Source organism: Plecotus auritus, assembly GCF_963455305.1.
Source record: "Plecotus auritus genome assembly, chromosome: 2".
NCBI lineage: Eukaryota > Metazoa > Chordata > Mammalia > Chiroptera > Vespertilionidae > Plecotus > Plecotus auritus.
In genome coordinates, this window is record NC_137771.1 from 174132822 (window position 1) to 174155018 (window position 22197).

At 35.0% G+C, this 22197-nt stretch overlaps 1 protein-coding gene across 26 annotated transcripts in view; it reads right to left on the bottom strand.

Annotated features, from left to right (window-relative positions):
- Positions 1 to 1916: 1916 nt before the first annotated feature.
- The window catches only part of DLG1 (discs large MAGUK scaffold protein 1), a 270363-nt gene continuing 250082 nt past the window's right edge, over positions 1917 to 22197 (bottom strand). For all 26 annotated transcript variants that reach the window (XM_080656682.1, XM_080656681.1, XM_080656680.1 and 23 more), the window contains 6 exons: positions 21795 to 21845; positions 20591 to 20692; positions 20164 to 20336; positions 13445 to 13554; positions 3547 to 3638; positions 1917 to 2636 (listed from right to left, as the gene is read on the bottom strand). In XM_080656682.1, the coding sequence (XP_080512808.1) occupies positions 2530 to 2636; positions 3547 to 3638; positions 13445 to 13554; positions 20164 to 20336; positions 20591 to 20692; positions 21795 to 21845 (635 nt within the window). In that variant the 3' untranslated portion in view covers positions 1917 to 2529. The remainder of the gene's footprint in view (positions 2637 to 3546; positions 3639 to 13444; positions 13555 to 20163; positions 20337 to 20590; positions 20693 to 21794; positions 21846 to 22197) is intronic.

Below are 22197 nucleotides of genomic sequence, written 5' to 3' on the forward strand. Positions count from 1 at the left end.
AGCCCTCCGCATCCGTGGATTCCCAATCCATGGTTGGCTGAATCTGTAAATGGGAAACCTGGGGATACAGAGGGCTGACTATGTATTTATTGGAAAAAAACACACACACCAAAAAACAACCATATATAAGTGAACCTGTGCAGTCGAAACCCATGTTTTTACAGGGTCAACTGTATTTTCTTACAAAAACATCAACTTACATAGTAGGGGCTGAATATATATATATATATATTTTTTTTTTTAAAAATATATTTTATTGATTTTTTACAGAGAGGAAGAGAGAGGGATAGAGAGTTAGAAACATCGATGAGAGAGAGACATCGATCAGCTGCCTCCTGCACGCCCCCTACTGGGGATGTGCCCGCAACCCAGGTACATGCCCTTGACCGGAATCGAACCCGGGACCCTTCAGTCCGCAGGCCGACGCTCTATCCACTGAGCCAAACCGGTTAGGGCTAAATATATATATTTTAATACATAAGTGGCATAATTTATAACCATTTTACAACATGTGACCAGTAAATACTTCAAAATGTCTTATGCTGGGATCTTGTTGTATGGTGATTTTGGGGGCTCTTGAATAATTTTACAATACTTTTTTTAGTATATTTGGTTTGGTACCAATCTACTATATTTAGTATAACAGCTACAGTATTGTGTTAACATACTCAATACCAAACCTACAGAAGAAATTTTGATTAACTTGCCTAATGGCTCTTGAATTGTTTATAAATTATGTGATGCCCAAAATTGTTTTAAGAAAATGTTAGCTTGCAAAATAATATTTTTCTTTCAAAATTCAAGACACATTTAACATATGGATTTCACAATAAAGTTTATTAGCTGTTCTCCTCTTTCTCATAAATGGAATGGATAATGTTGATAATTTTTTACAAACCAGTACTCATTGTTTAAGAAACTGTAATGTGGAGATTGTCAAAAACACATATTTAATAAACAACACCAAAAAAAGCAATGGAAGCTAAACAATATTATTAATATAAAACACCAGAGAAACTGATTTCTGAAATCATATCTACCTTTCACTACAACTTCTTGAAATTGTTCACCATGAAGATCTGTGCAACCTAGTGAAAAGCAGCCACGAGAGATGAAAGGTGTGCAGTCTGAGGGGAAAACACTCACACACATGAGGTTTTTTTGCCTGTTTTCCTATTAATGAAAGGAGAACTGGAAGGAGAGGCATACGACCAAATTCAAACCCAATGACAAGAATAACAGTAACAAAAACAAAATCAAACCAACCAGGAACCATTTGAAAACTTTTATAGAAAAGAGGAGAACATGCATACTTTTACATGTAATCTAATTTCCCTAAAGGTTTCTTTCCATAACCACCATACCCCTATTTTCAGTTCACATGATTAAGGAAGATAAGGTATAATCAATTAATATTTAATTAAAAAAAACACAAAAAGAGTAGGTGGCAAAAGAAAAAAAATATATTTTAAATATATGTTTGTGTGTGCAACTATGTAAAGAAAATAATTCCCATAGTTACAGAGTTTAGTTAAAGAAAGTTTTATATATATTTATATATATATATATTTATTATAACAAAATAGGCAGTTATTGTGGGTAAAATATTCATTAAAATCTGACCCCTAAGGATATGTTTAACGTTTAGACTATGAGTTGGACTCCTTTTCCATGGTCATGATTCCTATATCACCACTAAAATGTTGGTTTTGTCTGTACTTTTGTCTATGAAATTTTCTCAACCTTATCTGTAAAAGGTGAGCTCCCCCTAGCACCTAAACATGGCCTCAATTCAGAAATGTGATGCTTATTACATATGGACAACTTTTTTAAGAATAGTGTTGCACAATTATGTTAAAACATTTAAACATTGTTATCCCTAGCAGATGTTTTGGAAAGAAAAACACAAAGCCTTTAAATAATAATAGACTTTAAGAACTCTTATGAAAAATGAATATCCCTTGTGAAATTAAGAAAGTTAATCCAGACATTAATTTTGAAATTAAAAAACATATATTTTCTTATTTGTCTATCATGAAATATTTGTTGAGATAAGACAGATCAATTGAGAAAAGGATTTGAGAACTAGTATATTGGCCAAACCATGCTATTAAAGTTAAGCGTGCACTGTTGCTCCAAGTTTACTAAATCATTGATTAAAACCACTTTTCTTTCATTTACATTGAAATTTGAAAAAATGTATATAAAGCTTTTCTGAAAATCTTTTAAAGTTACTTTCCCTTAAACATTAAGGAATTTTACCACAATTTCCCCATCTTCCCAAATTCTTAATAGCTGGTCAGGCCATTCCATTTTCAGTTCTGAAAAATGGCCACAAACCAGTAGTGATATAAAATAATACAGATGCTACAACTTGAAGGAGACACTAGGTTGCAAAAATAAGTGCAATTTGCAGACCATGATGAGTGGGATAAGATTCAACATGGAAGGAGTATTAAAGACAGACTCCAAAGGAAAGGGAAAAGAAATGTCAAAGAAAATGAGACTGGAACAGAAAAACATCAGTCCTCATAACTTTTCTTTCGCTGGAACCCAGATGTAAGGACCAGACTGTTCTTCTATGATTTGCTTCACTTGGTTGTAAATGTCTTCCAGCGTATCGCCCTGTACAATAGCTGTAATGAAACCAGAAACTTCCATTAAATTGTCTATCTTCACCATTATAATTATTGGTGAAATAGTAGATGCCAAATCTTAGAAATAGTTATTCATTCAGGAAGGGATACCATTTATGTATTGTTTGTTTAGTTAAACTGCTCATTTAATAAATTTTCCTATTTGTAAAATATAAAAAATTTTATTTTAAAAACTGATCAAAAAGTGGGATTTGGTAATTTTTACTTTCTCTTGTGTATTTGGGAAATACACACTGAAGTATTTAGAGCCAAAAGAGTATCTGTCTGCAACCTACTCTTAAATGTTTCAGAAAAAAATTATAAATGTGGTAAATGTTAACATTTGGGGAATAAGGAGTAAGAGTATATAAGAATTGCTGGTACTTCTCTTACAATTTTTCTGTAAGTCTGAAATTATCATCATGGCACTTATGGTACATAGTGTGACTACCAAATATACACTTACCATTATTTCAAACAAATAAATGACAATGATGACAAAAAACTGTTCAAAGTTACCTAAGGGGTAATTTAAAGGACAAAATGAATTAGAGATTATTTGGAAATTGCTACTCATTCTTTTCTTTTTAAAGAAGTAATATCTTAAAATGGATCAAGATTTATAAAGGATAAAAGTCAATTTCATAGAAGAAATAAAATCTGAGTCTATTTTTCTCCAGTCATGTGTGAGTTATTCTTATACATGCTATCCTAATCGATAACCCAAGAAATACTAAATTTCAAGAGTCCTCATCACCACTGCCTAGGTTAGATGTATTATTCTGAAAATGATAGTATCAATTACTACCGATAGATGTGGGCATAGTTCAAAATCCTTTTCAATGGGTCACTTCATATGGCTCCAAAGCAAAATTCTATCATAAAGGGCACTGTCACATATGATGCCAACCTGTGAAATGCTCAGTAAATTCTTGTTCCAGTTTCATAGCTCTCTCAAATGTTTTTCTGGCTTGTTCTTCTGTTAGTCGCTTATTCATTTCCCTATGCAAATAAATTTAGAAATTGGTAATTACTACATTATAATACTTTTTGAAGAAAGATGACAAAGGAGAGAAGACATAAAAACATAAAATCATGAAAAGTTGAGCTCTGTTGAGACAACGAATGTCATTAAAAACTAGATTCAGTCACTGAATATGTAGCTTTATACTTGGAATGGCAGAAGGGTTTTAAACACATCTTGCATTGGCTCAAGGCAGCCAAAAAAACTAAGATTCAACAATTTAGATTTTGATAAAAACTTCATATCTAAATATGATTTACAGATCTCCTACCAATTTATAGATGATAAAGGGGACATAAACATTAAACAACACTATGATAAGGCAATTAGAAAAATATAGTCTGGGGAAAACTACAGAAGAAATGATTTAGTTTCTTCAATAAATAAATAGGGGAAAAAAAGATATGTTTGAATCAAGTTCCAAGTAAGGTCTATTCATGACAATTTGGAACTTGATTCAAACAAATTGAAAAACATACACAAAACTTATAAAACAATCAGGAAAATTTGAACTGATGATATTTAACGAGTTATTAAGTGTGACATAATGATGTTTTTAAATAGGAAATTCCTATCTTTCAAGAACATACTGAAATATATGGGTGAAATCATATAATGTCTGGGGGGGGCAGTGAAATAAGATTGATCATAAATGATAATTACTGTTGTAGCTGAATGATGGGTACATGGAAGTTAGTTTCCTATTTTTTTTTTTAAATATATTTTATTGATATTTTACAGAGAGGAAGGGAGAGGGATAGAGCTAGAAACATCGATGAGAGAGAAACATCAATCAGCTGCCTCCTGCACACCTCCCATTGGGGATGTGCCCGCAACCAAGGTACATGACCTTGACCGGAATCGAACCCGGGACCCTTCAGTCCGCAGGCCGACGCTCTATCCACTGAGCCAAACCGGTTTCGGCTAGTTCCTATTTAAAAGAGTGAAAACTTTCAATATTTCACCATTAAATATGATGTTTGCTTTTGTATTTTGTAGATGACCTTAATGAGATTAAGAAAATTCCCTTCCATTCAGTTTTTAAAATGTTTTTGTCATGGATAATTTTATTGAATGTTTTTTCTGTTTATTAAAATGATCATATGCTTTTATACCTAAAATCTGTTACTGTGGTACACTACAGTGATTAAAAAAAAGTAAATAATTAAAAATTGTGGCCTGGCTGGTGTTGCTCAGTGGTTGAGCATCAATCTATGAACCAGGAGGTCAGGGTTTGATTCTCGGTCAGTGTTCATGCCCGGGTTGCAGGATCGATCCCTTGTGTGGGGCGTGCAGGAGACAGCCGATTGATGTTTCTCTCTCATCATTGATGATTCTCTCTCTCCCTTTCCCTTCCTCTCTGAAATAAAAAAATATTTTAAAAAATTGTGGCAAAATATACATGACGTAAAAGCTACCATTTAAACCATTTTTACACATACGGCTCAGGAGTATTAGTACCTTCCTTCATGTTGTTGGAACCATCACCACCATCCTTCCCTATAATTCTTTTCATCTTGTAAAACCAAAATACAAGACCTATTAAAAATAACTATTCTTTCCTCCTCCTAGCCCCTGGCAACCACCATTATACTTTCTGTCTCTATGATTTTGACAACTCTAAGTCTCCATGTTAAGTGGAATTTGTCTTTTTTGTGATTGGCTTATTTTACTTAGCATAATGTCTGCAAGGTTCATCCATGCTGTACCATATTGCAGAATTTCCTTCCTTTGTATGTATATACCACATTTGCTTATCCATTCTTCCCTCGATGAACACTTGGGTTTCTTCCACATTTTAGCTATTGCGAATAATGCTACTGTGAACATGGGTATACAAATATCTTTTCAAGACACTAATTTCAGTTCTTGTGTGTATATATCCAGAAGTGGAATTGTTGCATTGTATGGCATTTCTATTTTTATTTTTTTTGAAGAACTGCCATACTATTTTTCATAGCGGCTGTACCATTTTACATTCCTACAAGTGTGCAGGAGCTCCAATTTTCCCATATCCTTGCCAGCACTGTGTGTGTGTGTGTGCGCACGCGCGTTTTTGATAGTAGCTATCCTCGTATGTGTGAGTTGGTAGCTCACTGCAGTTTTGATTTGTATTTCCCTAACAGTGATGTTAAGCATCTTTTCATGTGCTATTATTGTTCATTTGTATATCTTCTTTGGAGGAATTTTTATTCAAGCACTTTACCCATTTTTGAATTGGGTTGGTTTCCTATTAAGTTTTAGGAGTTCTCTATATATTCTGGATATTAATCCTTTTTTGATTTGCAGATATTTTCTCCCATTCTGTGGGTTGTCTTTTTACTTTGCATATTGTGCCTTTTGATACAAAAAAAACTTAAATATTTATGAAGTATAATCTTTTTTAAAAAAAAATCCTCACCCAAGGATATGTTTTCACTGATTATTAAAGAGAGAGGAGAAAGAGGGGGAAGGGGGAGAGGGAAAAAGAGGGGAAAAGGGGACACACACACACACACACACACACACACACACATCAGTCAGTTGCCTCCTGTATGTGCCCTGACCAGGGATTAAACTCGCAACCTAGGTATGTGCCCTAGGAATTGAACCTGTAATCTCCTAGTGTATGGGATGACACTCCAACCAAGTGAGCCACCTGGCCAGGGCAAGTCTATTTTTTTGATTCTTTTGTTATCTACACCTTTAAAGTCATAACTAAGAAATCATTGCCAAATCCACTATTGTGAAACTTTTGTCCTATTTCTTTTTCCCAGGTTTTATTGTCTTACATTTAGGTCCTTGGTCCATTTTGAGTTTTTGTGGAAGGCTTAGGTAAGGGTCCAACTTCATTCTTTTGCATGTGGATATTGTTTTTTCAGCACCATTTGTTGAAAAAGACTGTTTTTCCCTCCCCTTTGAATGATCTTGCAGCCTTGTTAAAAAGCAATTGATTATATTCGTGAAGGTTTCTGAGCTTTCTATTCCATTCCATTGGTCTATATGTCTGTCTTTAGGTCAATACCACACTGTGATGATTACTATAGCTTTGTAATATAAATTTTGGTATCAGGAAGTGTGAGTCTTCATGTTTTTCTGTTCTTTTGAAAGGGATTGCACTGCATTGCATCTGTAGATTGCTTTGAAAAGTTTTGACATTTTAACAGTAAGTCTTCTTCCTAATCCATGCACATGGAATGTTTTATTTATGTCTTCTTTAACTTCAGTGTTTCATAGTTTTCACTGTACAAATCTTTCACCTTGGTTAATTTTAGGCATTTTAATCTTTTTGATGCTATTATAAATGAAATTGTTTTTATAATTTCATTTTCAGATTATTCACTGTGTGTAGAAATGCAACTGATTTTGTTGACTTCAAATGCTGCTACTTTGTTGAATTTATTAGTTCTAATAGCTTTTATGTGGCATCTTTAGAGCTTTCTATAGATAAGATCATATAATCTGAAAACAGAGATAATTTTACTTATTCCTTTCCAGTCGGGATGTCTTTCATTTTTTTTTTTTTTCTCTGACCTGGGACAGTTTTTTTCTTTGATCTGGCCAGAACTATGTTAAATAGAAATGGTGAAAAGCAGGCATCCTTGCCTTGTTCCTAACCTTAGAGAAAAAGCTTTCACTCTTTTACTGTGCATTTTTTAATTCATGGCTTTTATATTAAAGTAGTTTCCTTTTCTTCCTATTTTGTTGAGTGTTTTTATCATGAAAGAGTAAGAGTATTGTCAAATACTGTACCTGCATTAGTTGATTGTATGGATTTTCCCTTTCATTTTGCTGATGTGGTTTATTATGTTTGATTTTCATGTCAAATCATCCTTACATTCCAGAAATAAATTCTACTTGGTCATGAAATATAATCCTTTTAATATACTGCTGAATTCAGGTTGCTAGTATAATGTTGAGGATCTTTGCATCAATGTAGTTTTCTTTCCTTATAGTCTTTGTATCAGGGTAGTACTGCCTTCATAGAACGAGTTAGGATATATTCTCTCTTCAATTTTTTGGAAAAGTTTGAGGATTTGCATTAGACCTTTTAAAAATATTTGGTGAAACACACCAGTGAAGACATCTGGTTCAGGACGCTCCTTTGTTGGGGGTTTTTAATTACTGATTCAGTTTCCTTACTAGTTATAGGTCGATTTAGATTTTCTCTTTCTTTGACTTAGTCTTGGTAGGTTTCATGTTTCTAGGAATTTGCCCATTTCTTTTGGTGCTCAATTGTTCATAGTACTCTTAGTCATTTTATTTCTGTAGAATCAGTAGTAATGTCCCCAGTTTCATTTCATATTCTAGTAAATTGAGTCTTCTTTTCCCCCTTAATCCATCTAGCTAAATGTTTGTCATTTTTTGCCCATCTTTTTGAAGAACCAACTTTTGGTTTCACTGATTTTTCTCTACTGTTTTCTATTTTGTTGATCTCTGCTCTAATCTTTATTCACTTCCTTCTGTTAGTTTTCTTCTTTTTTTAGGTCCTTAAAGTTATAGTTAGGTTGTTAATTTGAAATCTTTCTTGCTTTTTGGAGAATATTTTTTCCATTGCTTTTCAAAGAGACTGGAAGAAAGAGGAGAGTGGGAGGGGAAGAGAGAGAAACATCGATGTGAGAAGGACACATCGAATGGCTGCCTCCTGTATGTGCCCCAACTAGGGACAGGGAGTGAATCTACAACTTAGGTATATACCCTTGACTGGGAATCAAACCTGAGATCCTTAGGTGTGAGGACTGATGCTCTAACCACTGAAGACCACTGGCTAGTGCTTTCTTGCTTTTTAATGTAAGCATTTATAGCTATAAATTACCGTTAGCACTGCTTTTGCTGTGTACCATACATTTTCATGTTGTTACTGTTTTCATTCATCTCTGAAATATTTTCTAATTTCTCATGTGATTTCTTCTTTAATCCACTGCTTAATTTCCACAATTTTGTCAAATATCCAGTCTTACTTTTGATATCTAAATTCAACCTACTGTAATCAGAAAAGATTCTTTTATGATACTTATCTTTTAAAATCTATTTAGGCATTTTGTCACCTACGGTCTATCCTGGAAAATGTCCCATGTGCAAATGAGAATGTATATAGGATGGGGCAAAAGTAGGTTATAGTTTTGAGTACACAAAACAGCTGTTCTTCTATTATTTTCCATACAAAGAACTATAAACCTACCTTGGCTCCATCCTGTAATCTGTTGTTGTTGGGTAGAGTGTTCTGTATGTGTCTGTTAGGTCTAGCTGATTTATTGTGTGGTTTAAGTCCTCCATTTCTTTACTTATTTTTTGTCTGGTTGTTCTATCCATTACTGTGAGTGGGGAATTGAAGTCTCTGACTATTATTGTAAAACTTTCTCCCTTAATAATCTCATGATAAAATGAATGGATGAGGAGTTGCTTCACATGGATGAACAAAGAAAGTGATTTATTGAGATGGAATCTACTCCTGATGAAGACACTGTGAAGATTGTAGAAATGACAACAAAGGATTTAGAATATACATAAACTTACGTTGTTTTTCACTTAGTAGGATATTCTTTTTTTAAAAAATACACTCAGTGGCCAGATTATGATGATCTTTGAATGCATAATAATCTGGCCACTCAGTGTATATCCTATATATTAAAAGGTTAATATGCAAATTGTCCCCTTGACCAGCAGGCAGGCTGGCCAACTGTCCATGTCCCCTCCCCTTGGCCAGACCCCACCTATGCACGAATTCATGCACTGGGCCTCTAATACATACACACATACACACACACACACAGAGTGGCCAGATTATTATGCTTTCAGAGATCATAATAATCTGGCCACTCAGTGTATATCTTTATTGATTTCAGAGAGGAAGGGAGAGGGAGAGAGAGAGAGAGAGAAACATCAATGATGAGAGAGAATCATTGATCGGCTGCCTCCTACATGTCCCCTACTGGGGATCGAGCCTGCAAACCAGGCATATGCCCCTTGACCAGAATCAAACCTGCGACCCTTCAGTCCACAGGCTGACTCTCTACCCACTGAGCCAAGCCAGCTAGGGCAGTGGTCGGCAAACTCATTAGTCAACAGAGCCAAATATCAACAGTACAACGATGGAAATTTCTTTTGAGAGCCAAATTTTTTAAACTTAAACTTCTTCTAACGCCGCTTCTTCAAAATAGACTCACCCAGGCTGTGGTATTTTGTGGAAGAGCCACACTCAAGGGGCCAAAGAGCCGCATGTGGCTCACGAGCCGCGGTTTACCGACCACTGGGCTACGGCAGTTTAGTCTTTTGAGAGAAGTTCTACTGTGGGTAAAATGCTATTAAACAGCATTGCAGATTACAAGAGAAGCCATTCATGAAAGAGTCAATCGATATGGGAGACTTTACTGTTGTTTTATTTTAAGAAATTGTCACAGCCACCCCAGCCTTCAACAACCAACACCCTTGTCATTCAGCAGCTGTCACATCCAGGCAAGACACTTCACTGTCAAAAAGATTATGACTTGCTGAAGGCTTCGATGATGGTTAGCATTTTTAGCAATGAAGTGTTTTTTAATTAAGGTATGTACATTTTTTTTAGACATAATGCTACTGCACACTTAATAGACTATAATACAGTGTAAACATAACTTTTGTATGTACTGGGAAACTAAAAACTTGTTATTTGCTTTATTGTAATATTTGCTTTATTGTGTTGGTCTGGAACTGAACCTACAATATCTCTGAGGTATGGATATACTTTTGTGTGTAGTGGAGACTGCTCATTTCTCATTACTGTAGAACAGAAATTTTCAACGTGTATGCCACAGGAATTTTTAAAACATGCAATACCTGACTATTTAGTCAAGGGCACTGACCTCTTTTCCCTTAGTGTTAAATAAAAAACAGTGACAACAGCCAGCACAATAGTCATTCGGTGTAAATGAATCAAAATTATGCCTATTTTTTTTTTTTGTCAGATCAGCAAAAATTTATTTTTGGGTGTGCTGCAGAATTTTAGTAATTAGTTTATGTGTGCCATGAGATGAAAAAAGTTGAAAATCACTGCTGCAGAATATTTCATTGTGTGACTATGTCATAATTTGTTTATATATTCACTGATGGGCATTTGGATAGTTTCAATATTTTGGTTATTTTGAATAGTATTTCTGTTAACAACCTAGTACATGTCTTTGGTAAACATCTGTAAACATTTCTATTGAGTACATATATAGGAATGAGACTTCTGGTTCTTAAGTTATGTGTATGTCCAGCTTTAGGAGATACTATGAACAGTTTACAAGTGTGGAAGTATCAACTTACACTCTTATCAGTGTTATGAGTTTCAGTTGCTCTATATCCTTGCCAACATTTGACATTTTCTTTCAGCTTGTGGGTGGTAGATTATGACACTGTGGTTTTAACTTACATTTCCATGATTAATTGATCACCATAGCTCATGTTTACTGACTATTTGGATATCCCCTTTTGTGAAGTGTCCAAGTCCTTTGCTCACTGATTGCCTGTGCTAACTTTTTTAATACTATTGAATGTGTAATGACATTCCCATTTTAATTCCTCGTATTATTTATGCCTTCTTTGTTTTCTTTCCTTAATCTTTCTTATTAACATTTTATAATATTTTCAAAGACAGTATTTTTGGTTTTGTTGATCCTCTCTACCATAACTTTGTTTTCTATTTCATTAAGTTCTACCTTCTTTGAGTTTAATTGACCGGTGTTTTTCTAATTTCTCAAGATCTTAGATTTTCAACATTTATTCCTAATATTTGACTTCCAGCATTCTTTCCTAATACTTACGGTTGTAGATTTCCATCAGCAAGGCTGCTAGATCCTCCAAATTTATTTACTTGACAATTTCATTAGCATTTAGTTCAAAATACTTATTAATTTAGGCTGATTTCTCATTTAGTTAAAAACATTTATTAATTTAGGCTGATTTCTTTTTCTTTTTTTAAAAAATATATTTTATTGATTTTAGAGAGGAAGGGAGAGGGAGAGAGAGAGATAGAAACATCAATGATGAGAGAGAATCATTGATTGGCTGCCTCCTGCACGCCCCCTACTGGGGATCGAGCCTGCAACCCAGGCATGTGCCCTTGGCCGGAATCGAACCTGGGACCGCTCAGTCCGCAGGCTGACGCTCTATCCATTGAGCCAAACCAGCTAGGGCTAGGCTGATTTCTTTTTTGACCCATTCAAAAGTATAATGCATAACCCCCAAATATATGGGAATTTTCTAGTGATCTTTTCGTTATTGATTTGTTTTAATTTCATAATGGCCAGAGAATATTTGTTTTCAATCATTTGTATTCTGTAGCTTAGCATAAGATTAGTTTTGGTAATTTTATGCACGCTTCAAATAAATGTGTAAATTTTGCTGATGTCAAGTGTAGTGTTCTACATATGTAAGGCAAAGTTTGAAATATGTGCTGTTTTATATCTTTAGTGATTTTTTTGTTTGTTTTCTTATTCTATTACTTTCTGACTGATGTGTTAAGTTCTTCCACTATGGTTATGGGATTTTTCTTTTCCTGTACAGTTGTATATTTGTGCTTTATATATTTTGAAACTGGGCTATTAAATGCAAATAAATGTCTAAAATAGATCTTCCTGATAGAGTGAAACTTTTATTTTTGTAAAATTGCTCTTTTATATCTCTATTAATACTTCTTGCTTTAAACTATACTTTGATATAGTAATATAAACCAGCTTGCTTTTAATTTTGCCATGGTATATCTTTTTTCTATTCTCTTACTTTTGCTCTTTCCATAGCTTAATATTTAAGGTATGCCTTATGAAAGCAACATATAGGTGAGAGGTTTCATACACACTATCACAAAATATGGTACCTTGGCATACTGCATATGTTAAGATAAAGGAATTTGAAAAATGACAGGTGCAGGAAGAACTCTGACCTACCCCTGAAGTATGTCATAAGATCCTCATGTGAGAGATGACCTCCCTATACCTGGAGAAAAGCAGCATTCCTGGAGGGATGCTAAAAGGAATTTGAATGAACAGGCCTTGGTAAGTTTCCTCTAGTTTACTACTCTTAGCTCATATCCTATGGTCCTATCACATTTTCCCGTGACTTTCTACTCTTTGTCAAACCTAGTATAAAAATGCTCAGGTTTAACCATTTCTTTGGATCTTCATTTACTTATGAAGGCTTCTATGCCATGAAAAAATTAAATCTGTAAGCTTTTCTCTTGTTAATCTGTCTTTTGTTACAGAGACACAGCTTAGAACCTAGAAGAGTAGAAGGAAAATATTTTTTCCTCTTCTGCAAAAGCAACATACAATTGTTTTTTCTTCATCCATTCTGATGATCTTTGATCTTTAACTGGACTATTTAGTCTATCATTTAATTGATGAAATATTTGAGTTCATTTATACCATATTACTATCTGTATTCTTTTTGCCCCGCCTATGTTTTTATTTGCCTTTTTCTGTCTTCTTTTCGTTTTTATTTAAATTGTATTTCTTGCCCTTTATTATACAACATTTTATTTCTTAATGGTTACTCAGAGCTGTACTGCTGCTCCATTCAGTAGGTATTAGCCAAATGTGACTATTTAAATTTAAAATTCTAATACATGTTCCCTTATACTTAAGTATATTAATGTTGGTGGTGATGATAGTTTATATCACAGAGTGCTTATTTAATCTTCACAACAATCCTGAGAGGTGGGTATACTATTAATTTCTCCATTTTACAGATAAAGAAACTAAGATACAGGGAGGTTAAGTAAATTACCTAAATTAATAAGTGATAGAGACTGAATCTCTACTTTGAGCCTGTGTCTTATTTCACTTACATGATATTTTCCACAGATTTGGGCTTAATAAAAATGGAGATTGGGTAAAGTTGTGCAATCTGTAATCTCTTTATGGCATTTCCAGACACATCGAGGATACAGTGTTTGCCCTAAAATAGAGGGAATAAAGAAGAAAAACAAGTGAAACAAATATTTTCAATAACATCAAAGATATATTTCCTATAGGTACAGAATCAGAATTATGATATTTTTGGAACCTGTTCACTTTAAGCAAACTTGTCATTTTTGTTAGCAAATTAAATAAAGACAATGAATAATGACTATGAATAATTAATTTTCCATTCTCAAATATTTCATTTAAAAAGGAATGAAAATACATTAAGAAACCTGGCTCTCATTATTGTCATTATATTAATTTGCTCAACTCTAGAATATACATTATTTTCACAACTGTTAGCTCATACCACTCTGAAAAACAAAAGAAGAGTTCAATATTTGTTTACAGATATTTTTGTATTTAGCCTGTAATTCAGGATTACTGGGATTAAGACTCTCCTCTCTTCCCCTCCCCTCTTTAATGCAATGATTCGTTTGAAATATAGCTAATTTAGTTCCTGTTTGTATATCATTTTTCATTTCCCTCACCTTTCCTTTTTATTTTTAAAAAATGTATAAAATGTTAACATAGTTCTAAACGTCAAAATTATATAAAAAGGTATCCTTGAAGAAATGTCATACCTTCATCCTTTCTCCTCATTTCCATCTCCCATCCTTTCCACCCCTTCCTCTCTAGCAAACCAATCTCATTAGTTTCTAATTTATTATTTCTATATCTTATTTTTGTGTGAATTGTGTATTCATATCTTTTTGTCTATTATTTTATTAGATTTTTGGTCTCTATTTCCTTAATTTTTAAGAGTTCTTTATATATTTCGAATATCAGCCCCTTGCTTGCAATTTTTTTCTCTGTCAGTTGCTTTTTGACTTTGGTAACAGTGTTTTCCAATAGTTTTTGGAAAAGTTTTTTTTGCTAAGTAAAAACCATTTTTATTTTTAATGTGGTCAAGTTTATCAGTCTTTTACTGGATCCGAATTTTAATTCATAGTTAAAAACTTGCACTATGACTATGTTATATTTTCTTCTGTCAATTGTATTACAGCCAAGGTTTGTGTATAGTGTAAAGTGTGGTTTTAAATTAACTAACTTTTTTCTAGTTGTCTCAGCACTATTTACCAAAAAGTCTTTTATTAAAAGCCCTGGTGACTGGAGATTGCATCTTCAACATCCTATATAATAAAACCCTAATATGCATATCGACTGAATGGCAGAACAACCAGTTGCTATGATGTGCACTGACCACCAGGAGCTGCCCCCTGGTGGTCAATGTGCTCCCACCGGGAGAGCGCTGCTTAGCCAGAAGCCGGGCTCATGGCTGGTGAGTGCAGTGGTGGTGGTGGAAGCCTCTCTGCCTTTGCGGCAGCGCTAAGGAGCAGCGAGCAGGCGGGTGGTAAGGAGCGAGGGGTCCCGGATTGTGAGAGGGATCCCTGACTGCAAGGGGGATGTCCGCCTGCCGGCAAGAGGGCGCAGGCCAGGCTGAGGGACCCCCCGCCCCCGTGCACGAATTTCGTGCACCAGGCCTCTAGTATACTATATTTTTATATATATTTGGGTCTTGCCTGGATTCTCTTTTCTATTCTACTGGTCTGTTTGTCTATTCATGTGACAGTATTATACTAGGTTTTAATTAAGAAGACTTTATAGTATGTTTTAATATGATAGGGCTGGAATCCCTTGTAGCTTTTTTGTATTGTACTTGCTTCTCATATAAACTTCAATTTGACTTATCAAGTCCCATAATAAAGCTGGTAGGTATTTTTTATTGGGATTGTGTTCATATATAAATTAGCTTAGACAGAACTGACAGCTCTGCAATATTGAGTCTTCAATCCATGAACATGGTGTATCTCTCCATTTATTTAGGTCTTTAATTCTCTGAGCAATGCTTTGGAGTTTTCAGTGTATTGGTCTAATATCTTTTGTCAGCTTTATCTCTAAGTATTTAATATTTTTTTATGCCACAGTAAATAATATTGTTTTTTAAAATTTCAATTTATGATTGGTCTTGTATATAGAAATACAACTGGTTTTTGTATCCTTAAATCTTGCTAAACTAATTAGTTCTAGTAGCTTAAAAAATGTTTATTTTTCATTTTTATTTTTTATTTTGGCCAAATCACTGGGGGGTAGGGAGAGATAGAGAATGAGAAAAACATTGATCAGTTGCTTCCCGTACGCACCCGACCAGGGAGCAAACCCACAGTCCAGGTTATGTGCCCTGACCAGGAATCAAATCCACAACCTTTCGGTATATGAGATAATATGGTATAATGCTCCAACCAACTGAGCCACATCAACTAAGGCCCTAGTAGCTTTCTTTCTATTTTTTTTGGTAGATTCCATCAGATTTTTTATATAGACCATCATGTCATTTGCAAATACAGACACTTTTACTTCTTCCTTTACAATCTGCATGAGTTTCATTTCTTTCTTTTGCCTTATTGTACTGGCTAGAACCTCTAGTATAATGTTAAAAATAAGTGGTGCCCTAGGTGGTTTGGCTCAGTGGATAGAGAGTTGGCCTGTGGACTGAAGGGTCCTGGGTTCGATTCCAGTCAAGGGTGTGTACCTCGGTTGCAGGCTCAATACCCACCCCAAGTTGGAGCGCATAAGGGAGGCAACCAATAGATGTGTCTGTCTCTCCCCTTCCCTTTCACTCTCTCTAAAAAATCAATGGAAAAATATCCTCATGGAATATTGTTTATCAATTTGAGAAGGTTATCTTCTATTCTTGGTTTGTGGAGAGTTTTAATCAAGAATTGATGCTAAGCTCTAACTGGTTTGGCTCAGTGGATAGAGCGTTGGCCTGCAGACTGAAGGGTCCCAGGGTTGATTTCAGTCAAGGGCATGTACCTTGGCTGTGGGCACATCCCTAGTAGGGGGTGTGTGCAGGCGGCAGCTGATCAATGTTTCTCTCTCATCAATGTTTCTAACTCTCTATCCCTCTCCCTTCCTCTCTGTAAGAAAAAAAAAAAAAAGAATCGATGCTGATTTTCTCAAATGCTTTTCCTGAACTAAGCAAGTGATCATATGGTTTTCTTTTTAGTTACATTGATTTTCTAATATTTAAATGTACCTTGCATTCTTTGGATAAACACTACTTGGTCATGACATATTACCGTCTACACCAGCCGTGGGCAAACTACGGCCCGCGGGCCGGATCCAGCCCGTTCGGCTGTTCTATCTGGCCCGTGGAGCCGAAAGAGCGGAGGGTTCTCTTGCTCTCCCCTCTGCTCCTTTACTTTGAATTTATATTAGTTCACACAAACCCTCCATCCATGCTTTTGTTCCGGCCCTCCGGTCCAGTTTAAGAACCCATTGTGGCCCTCGAGTCAAAAAGTTTGCCCACCCCTAGTCTACACTAATAAAAGAGAAATATGCAAATGGACCGTATCTCCGCAATGACCACCAGCCAATCATGAGTGAGTATGCAAATTAACCCAACAAAGATGGAGGGTTATTTTGCATACACAAGCGCGGAGCGACTGGGGGTGGGGTGGCCGCTTGCGCGTGCACCAGCACCAAGCGGCCTGTGTCCCGGGAACAGGCGTCCTTGGGAGCCAGGCCGCTCTGAGCCTGTAGGCCTGCGTGTAGGCCCAGAGTGGCCGGGGTCCCAGAACGACCCCTTGGCCACTCTAGGCCTACACACGCAGTTGCGGAGCAGCTGGGGGCGGGGCAGGAACATCCTCGGGACCCAGGTGCTCTGAGCCGGTGCACGCGCAAGCGGCCAGGGACGGGGCAGGAACGTCCCCCGCAGTGAGTGAGCAGACAGCAGGGCCCTGCATGCCCCTGGCTGTGGCAGCAAGGGGCAAGCAGTCCCCCGCAGGGCCCCCACAGAGAGCAGACAGCAGGGTCCTGCTTGCCCCTGGCCCCGGTGGCTAAGGGCAAGCAAGTCCCCACAGAGAGCAGACACCAGGGCCTGTGGTGGTGTCAAGCAGGCAGGTCCGCAGAGAGTAGAGAACCACGGGGAGCAGAACTAAGCCATCAGTAGGACATCCCCTGAGGGCCCCCATGCAGGTCGGGCTGAGGGACCCACCTCCACCCCGCCCCCGAAAGGAATTTCATGCATCGGGCCCCTAGTTTTTGTATATTGTTAGACTCAATTTGCTAACATTTTGTTTAGAATTTCTGCATTTATATTCATGAGGGATATCAGTCTGCCATTTTTTGTAATGTGTTGTCAAATTTTGAAATCTAGGTAATGCTAGACTCTCAGGATGTGTTGGGAAGTGTTCCCACCTTTTAAATTTTATGTAGAAAATGGGTATTATTTCTTCCTTAAATGTTTGGTAGAATTTATTAGTGAAGCCATCTAGATCTGGGGTTTTCTTTTGTGGGAAGATTTTGAAGTAAAAATCAATTTTATTAAAGATATAGGGTTATTCAAATGATCTATTTCTACTTGAGTGAGCTTTATTTCTTCCTAGGAATTTATCCATTTCATCTAAATTACTTAGTAGTAAAACATTGTTTCTAATATCCTCTGATTTTTTTCCCTTTAACATCTGTAGATTCTGTCACTTCTCTCATTCCTGATATTGGTAATTTGTGTCTGTTTAAAGTTTTATCAATGACACTGATCTTATAAAAACAAACAGATTTTATCTATTGTTTTTCTGTTTTCTTTTTACTAGTTTCTTCTCTGACCTTATTATTTCTCAGCATGCCACATAATCGGCACTTTTATTTATACTATGTGACTTGGGATTTAGTTTATTCATTCTTTTTTTGTTTGAAAAAATTTTAAGGTAGTAAATTTTCCTTTAATCATGGTTTTAAATGTAGCCTATGAATTTTGATATGTACTATTTCATTATTATTTTTAAGAAATTCTGTATTTTCTCTTTCATTAAAGAGTTAACAGGTGGTTTTAAAATTTCCAGTTGTCTGGGCTTTTTTGTTTTTAATTTTCTAACAACCTATAGATTTTTCTTGCATTGTGATCTGAGTATTAATTGTAATATTTCTACTTTGTGGAACTTCCAATTATTTTACAAGGTTTGCACAAGAAATAGCTTGCCGTGATTTGTTGTTTACTTTTCAAATTACTAGTAATTTGAAGTCTGGTTATTATCAGTTTTTCAGTTAGACTCAGGGTGTGGTTATTTTAATTAAAAAATATTTTTATTGACTTCAGAGAGGAAGGGAGTGCGAGAGACTGAAACATCAACAATGAGAGAGTATCATTGATCAACTGCCTCCTGCGTGCCCCACATTGAGGATTGAGCCCAGAACCCAGGTATGTGCCCTGACCTTGACCTCCTGGTTCAAAGATCGATACTCAACCACTGAGCCACTCCGGCTGGGCTGAATTTTTAATAAATTTGCAACAAATACAACATTACAAATAAAATTAAAGCTACAATTTCCTGTCCACTCTTCCCAAAGGAAAACCTCTGGCTACTGGCTGTATATACTCCTGAAGCAGATGTATCATTCCCATGCATGTTTTTACGTTTACTAAATATGTATCCATTAACTATATAGGCTGTTTTATGTTATTAAAAGTTTACATACATAGTATCATACTGCATATACCTTTGCAATTTTACTCATTCATTATAATTTTGAGATTTATTAATGTGGATACACTTAACTAGTACATATATTAGTTTATTCATTCTGTTGTATCCCACTGCATGAATAAATAATAGTTAATTATTCATTTCCCTTTGTTGATTCTAATTTTTCACTATTATAAAGTGGTTGGTGCTATGAACATCCTTAGATCCTCATGTATGAATCTCTACCAAGATACCAAGAAGTAGAATATCTGAGTCATAAGATATGTGCATTTAGTAGGTACTGCCAAACTGTTCTTAGAAGTTCTTTTAATTTCTATCTCCACTAAAAATATCTAAGATTTCCTATTTTCCCACATTTTTGCCTTACTAACATTTTCATTTTTTAAACTAATCAGAATTAACCAAACCTTTTATAGAAAAAGTATTATTTACAGATGGAAAACTGAGATGCTGAATTACTGCTTTACATTTTGTTGGTATAATGTGACTGAATTTTAAACAACTAGTTTTGAAGGTATAAAATAACTTGATGGTTATTTTCTAGACCCAAGTAGTTTTAAGCATAGTACCATGTCTGGGACACACTTTGGCTTCACTTTAAAACTGTTTTAACTCAATGTTAATAAGTCATCATACTACCCTGAAGGATGCTTTCTGATAATTTCTTGCTGTTATGGTATTGTTGAATATTTTTTGCATCGTCTTTTATTAATTGACTCTTTAGGAGAAATTTCTGTCTAGTTTCAGTACCAGCAGCAACTACACTTATCTTGAACATCTGGTTCATTTTTACTGATTGACATTGCTGATCTTAGCTCCTTAATTATGCTAGATGTTGGAAACACAAGGTCTATTTCTAGCAAATGTATAGAACCTTAAAATAATCTAACTTCTTAGAGAAATTCAAGTTATCACTTCTACCTCATTTTATCAGTCTTCTTTATCTTTTATGTATTTTCCCAAGCCATCGAAAATTATTTAGTTGAATGAATCAGTAACATTAATCAATTCTTCAACATCTGTATTTTTTCAAAAATATGAATTAAAAGTTTCTATCCTACTGTCAAAGGCATATCTAATTAGAAACTGTATTCTGGGACCATTTTGATGCTTACCTTTTCTGCTACTTCTCGCACAGACTGAACACTTGTTCCATACAGATGGTTGTTATACTGGCCAGCTTCAATGAATTTATGTTCCTGGATATCTTTTTCCATCTGTTCTCTTGAAGTCACAAAATGATAATCTCTTCCATCTACCTCATAATCTCTTTTTGGTCTAGTTGTATCTTTAATAGAAAGAACTTTAAGTGTTTAGTATTAAAAATACAAAAAATCCATTTTATACTTAAATACCTATTTTATAAAGTTCAATGCAACAGAGGTTAATTTAAATTTGAAAAAGGACAATAATATGGAGGATAGAAGAATAACTGATAAAATAACTATATAAACCACTAAAAAATGATAATGTTTACTTTTACCACATACAGTGACAAAATGTTAAGAATGATAATTAAGATTTTTTATGTGGGTTACTCACGAGGAACACATGATCCAAACTTGTCCGGAAATTCTGAGATCAAGTCATCATTTATCCTGTCTTTCATAGGTCCCAATATAATCACTGGTCGAGTGTAATTAACTATCAAGATAAGTATACTGCATGTTAAAAGGGATAAACACTAAACAAACATCAATGTATTTTATTTCACCAAAGAACAAAGTATCCTTAATAGATAATAAGAATTTTTTTTCCTTTTCCACCAATGATGCCTAACTTGCTAGTTTATTAGCATTCACTAAGATCTTAAGCTTAAGTCAACCTCCTGTTGGAAGAATTGATAATTCAACCAAGTTAAATCCAGCATTTTAGCAGATAATGTTTATGTACATTGCTAACATCATCTCATTACAAATGAGGAAACATAGTGCTGTATTTTAGTGATCATTTAAAAATGTTTTTTATTAATTTAGAGAGAAAGGAAGGGAGAGGGAGAGATAGAAACATTGATGCACCAACATCGATCGGCTGCCTCCTGCATACCTCCTGCTGGGGATTGAGCCCAAAACACGGGCATGTGCCCTTACTGGGAATCAAACTGGTGACCTCTTGGTATATGCATGGGTTGACACTCAACCACAAAGCCACATTGGGCTACTGATGGTTTTTGAAGTAGAAATTTTAAGAAAGCAGGTCAAAGAAGGACAAAAAGAAACTGAGTATTAAGAAGTGATATAATCACAGTAGTAATCTAGAAAGATAATCTACTAGAAGTGTATACACTGATTGTAAGGAATCATGCTGGAAGATGAGAAAGTGAGAGTCAGAATTAACACTGTGGTAGGAGGGATGACAAGGAGGTGATAAATAAGAAAGATATGATAGAAGAATAATAGTTCCTAGAAACTGATTGGACAAGGTAGATAAGGAACAAAGAAAGATCAAAGATGCTTCCAAGATTTTGAACAAGGGTCAGTGGAAGGAGAATAATACTTTTATGAACTCTAGAAAGACATTACTTAGGAAATAAGACACCAATACAAAACCACTAGATTCTAATATACTCTGGGCTAAAACCCGTATTTCATAAAATACATATAGTAAAGTTCCACATTTATACATATACTAAAAAAAATATAGTAAAATTCTAAAAACATTTTTTTAGGTATGATTTAGATCTATTTCCCAAATTAAAAAGCATATTTTTCTAGAAGATTATAAAACATCAACAGGCTTCACAAACCTTCTTGTTGGTTCACTGGTTCATAAGACAAGACATATTCTTCTTGACCACCTATTAGAAGATTAAAATATAGATAAGAAAATCTGTAAAGATAACTAATGCTAATTTAATTCTTCATATATAACATAAAAATTACTAGGACGTTGCTAAGGAAATAGCAAAGATGTAGAAAAAGGTACTTTATAAATTATTTCTGGCAAGTTTTAGTAAAAAAGAAAAGTGGCAAATCACAAAGCCATAAAGGTAAGTTTGATAAATGTAAAAACAAAATGTAAATGTGCTATGTATTTCATAAGTATCTTTCCATTATCTGTGTTTACAGATTATCATTAGATCTATTTAAAAATTTCATTTGTGATGTCAAGTATGGCCCATTAACCTAAGAACTATTAAATTTTAAAAA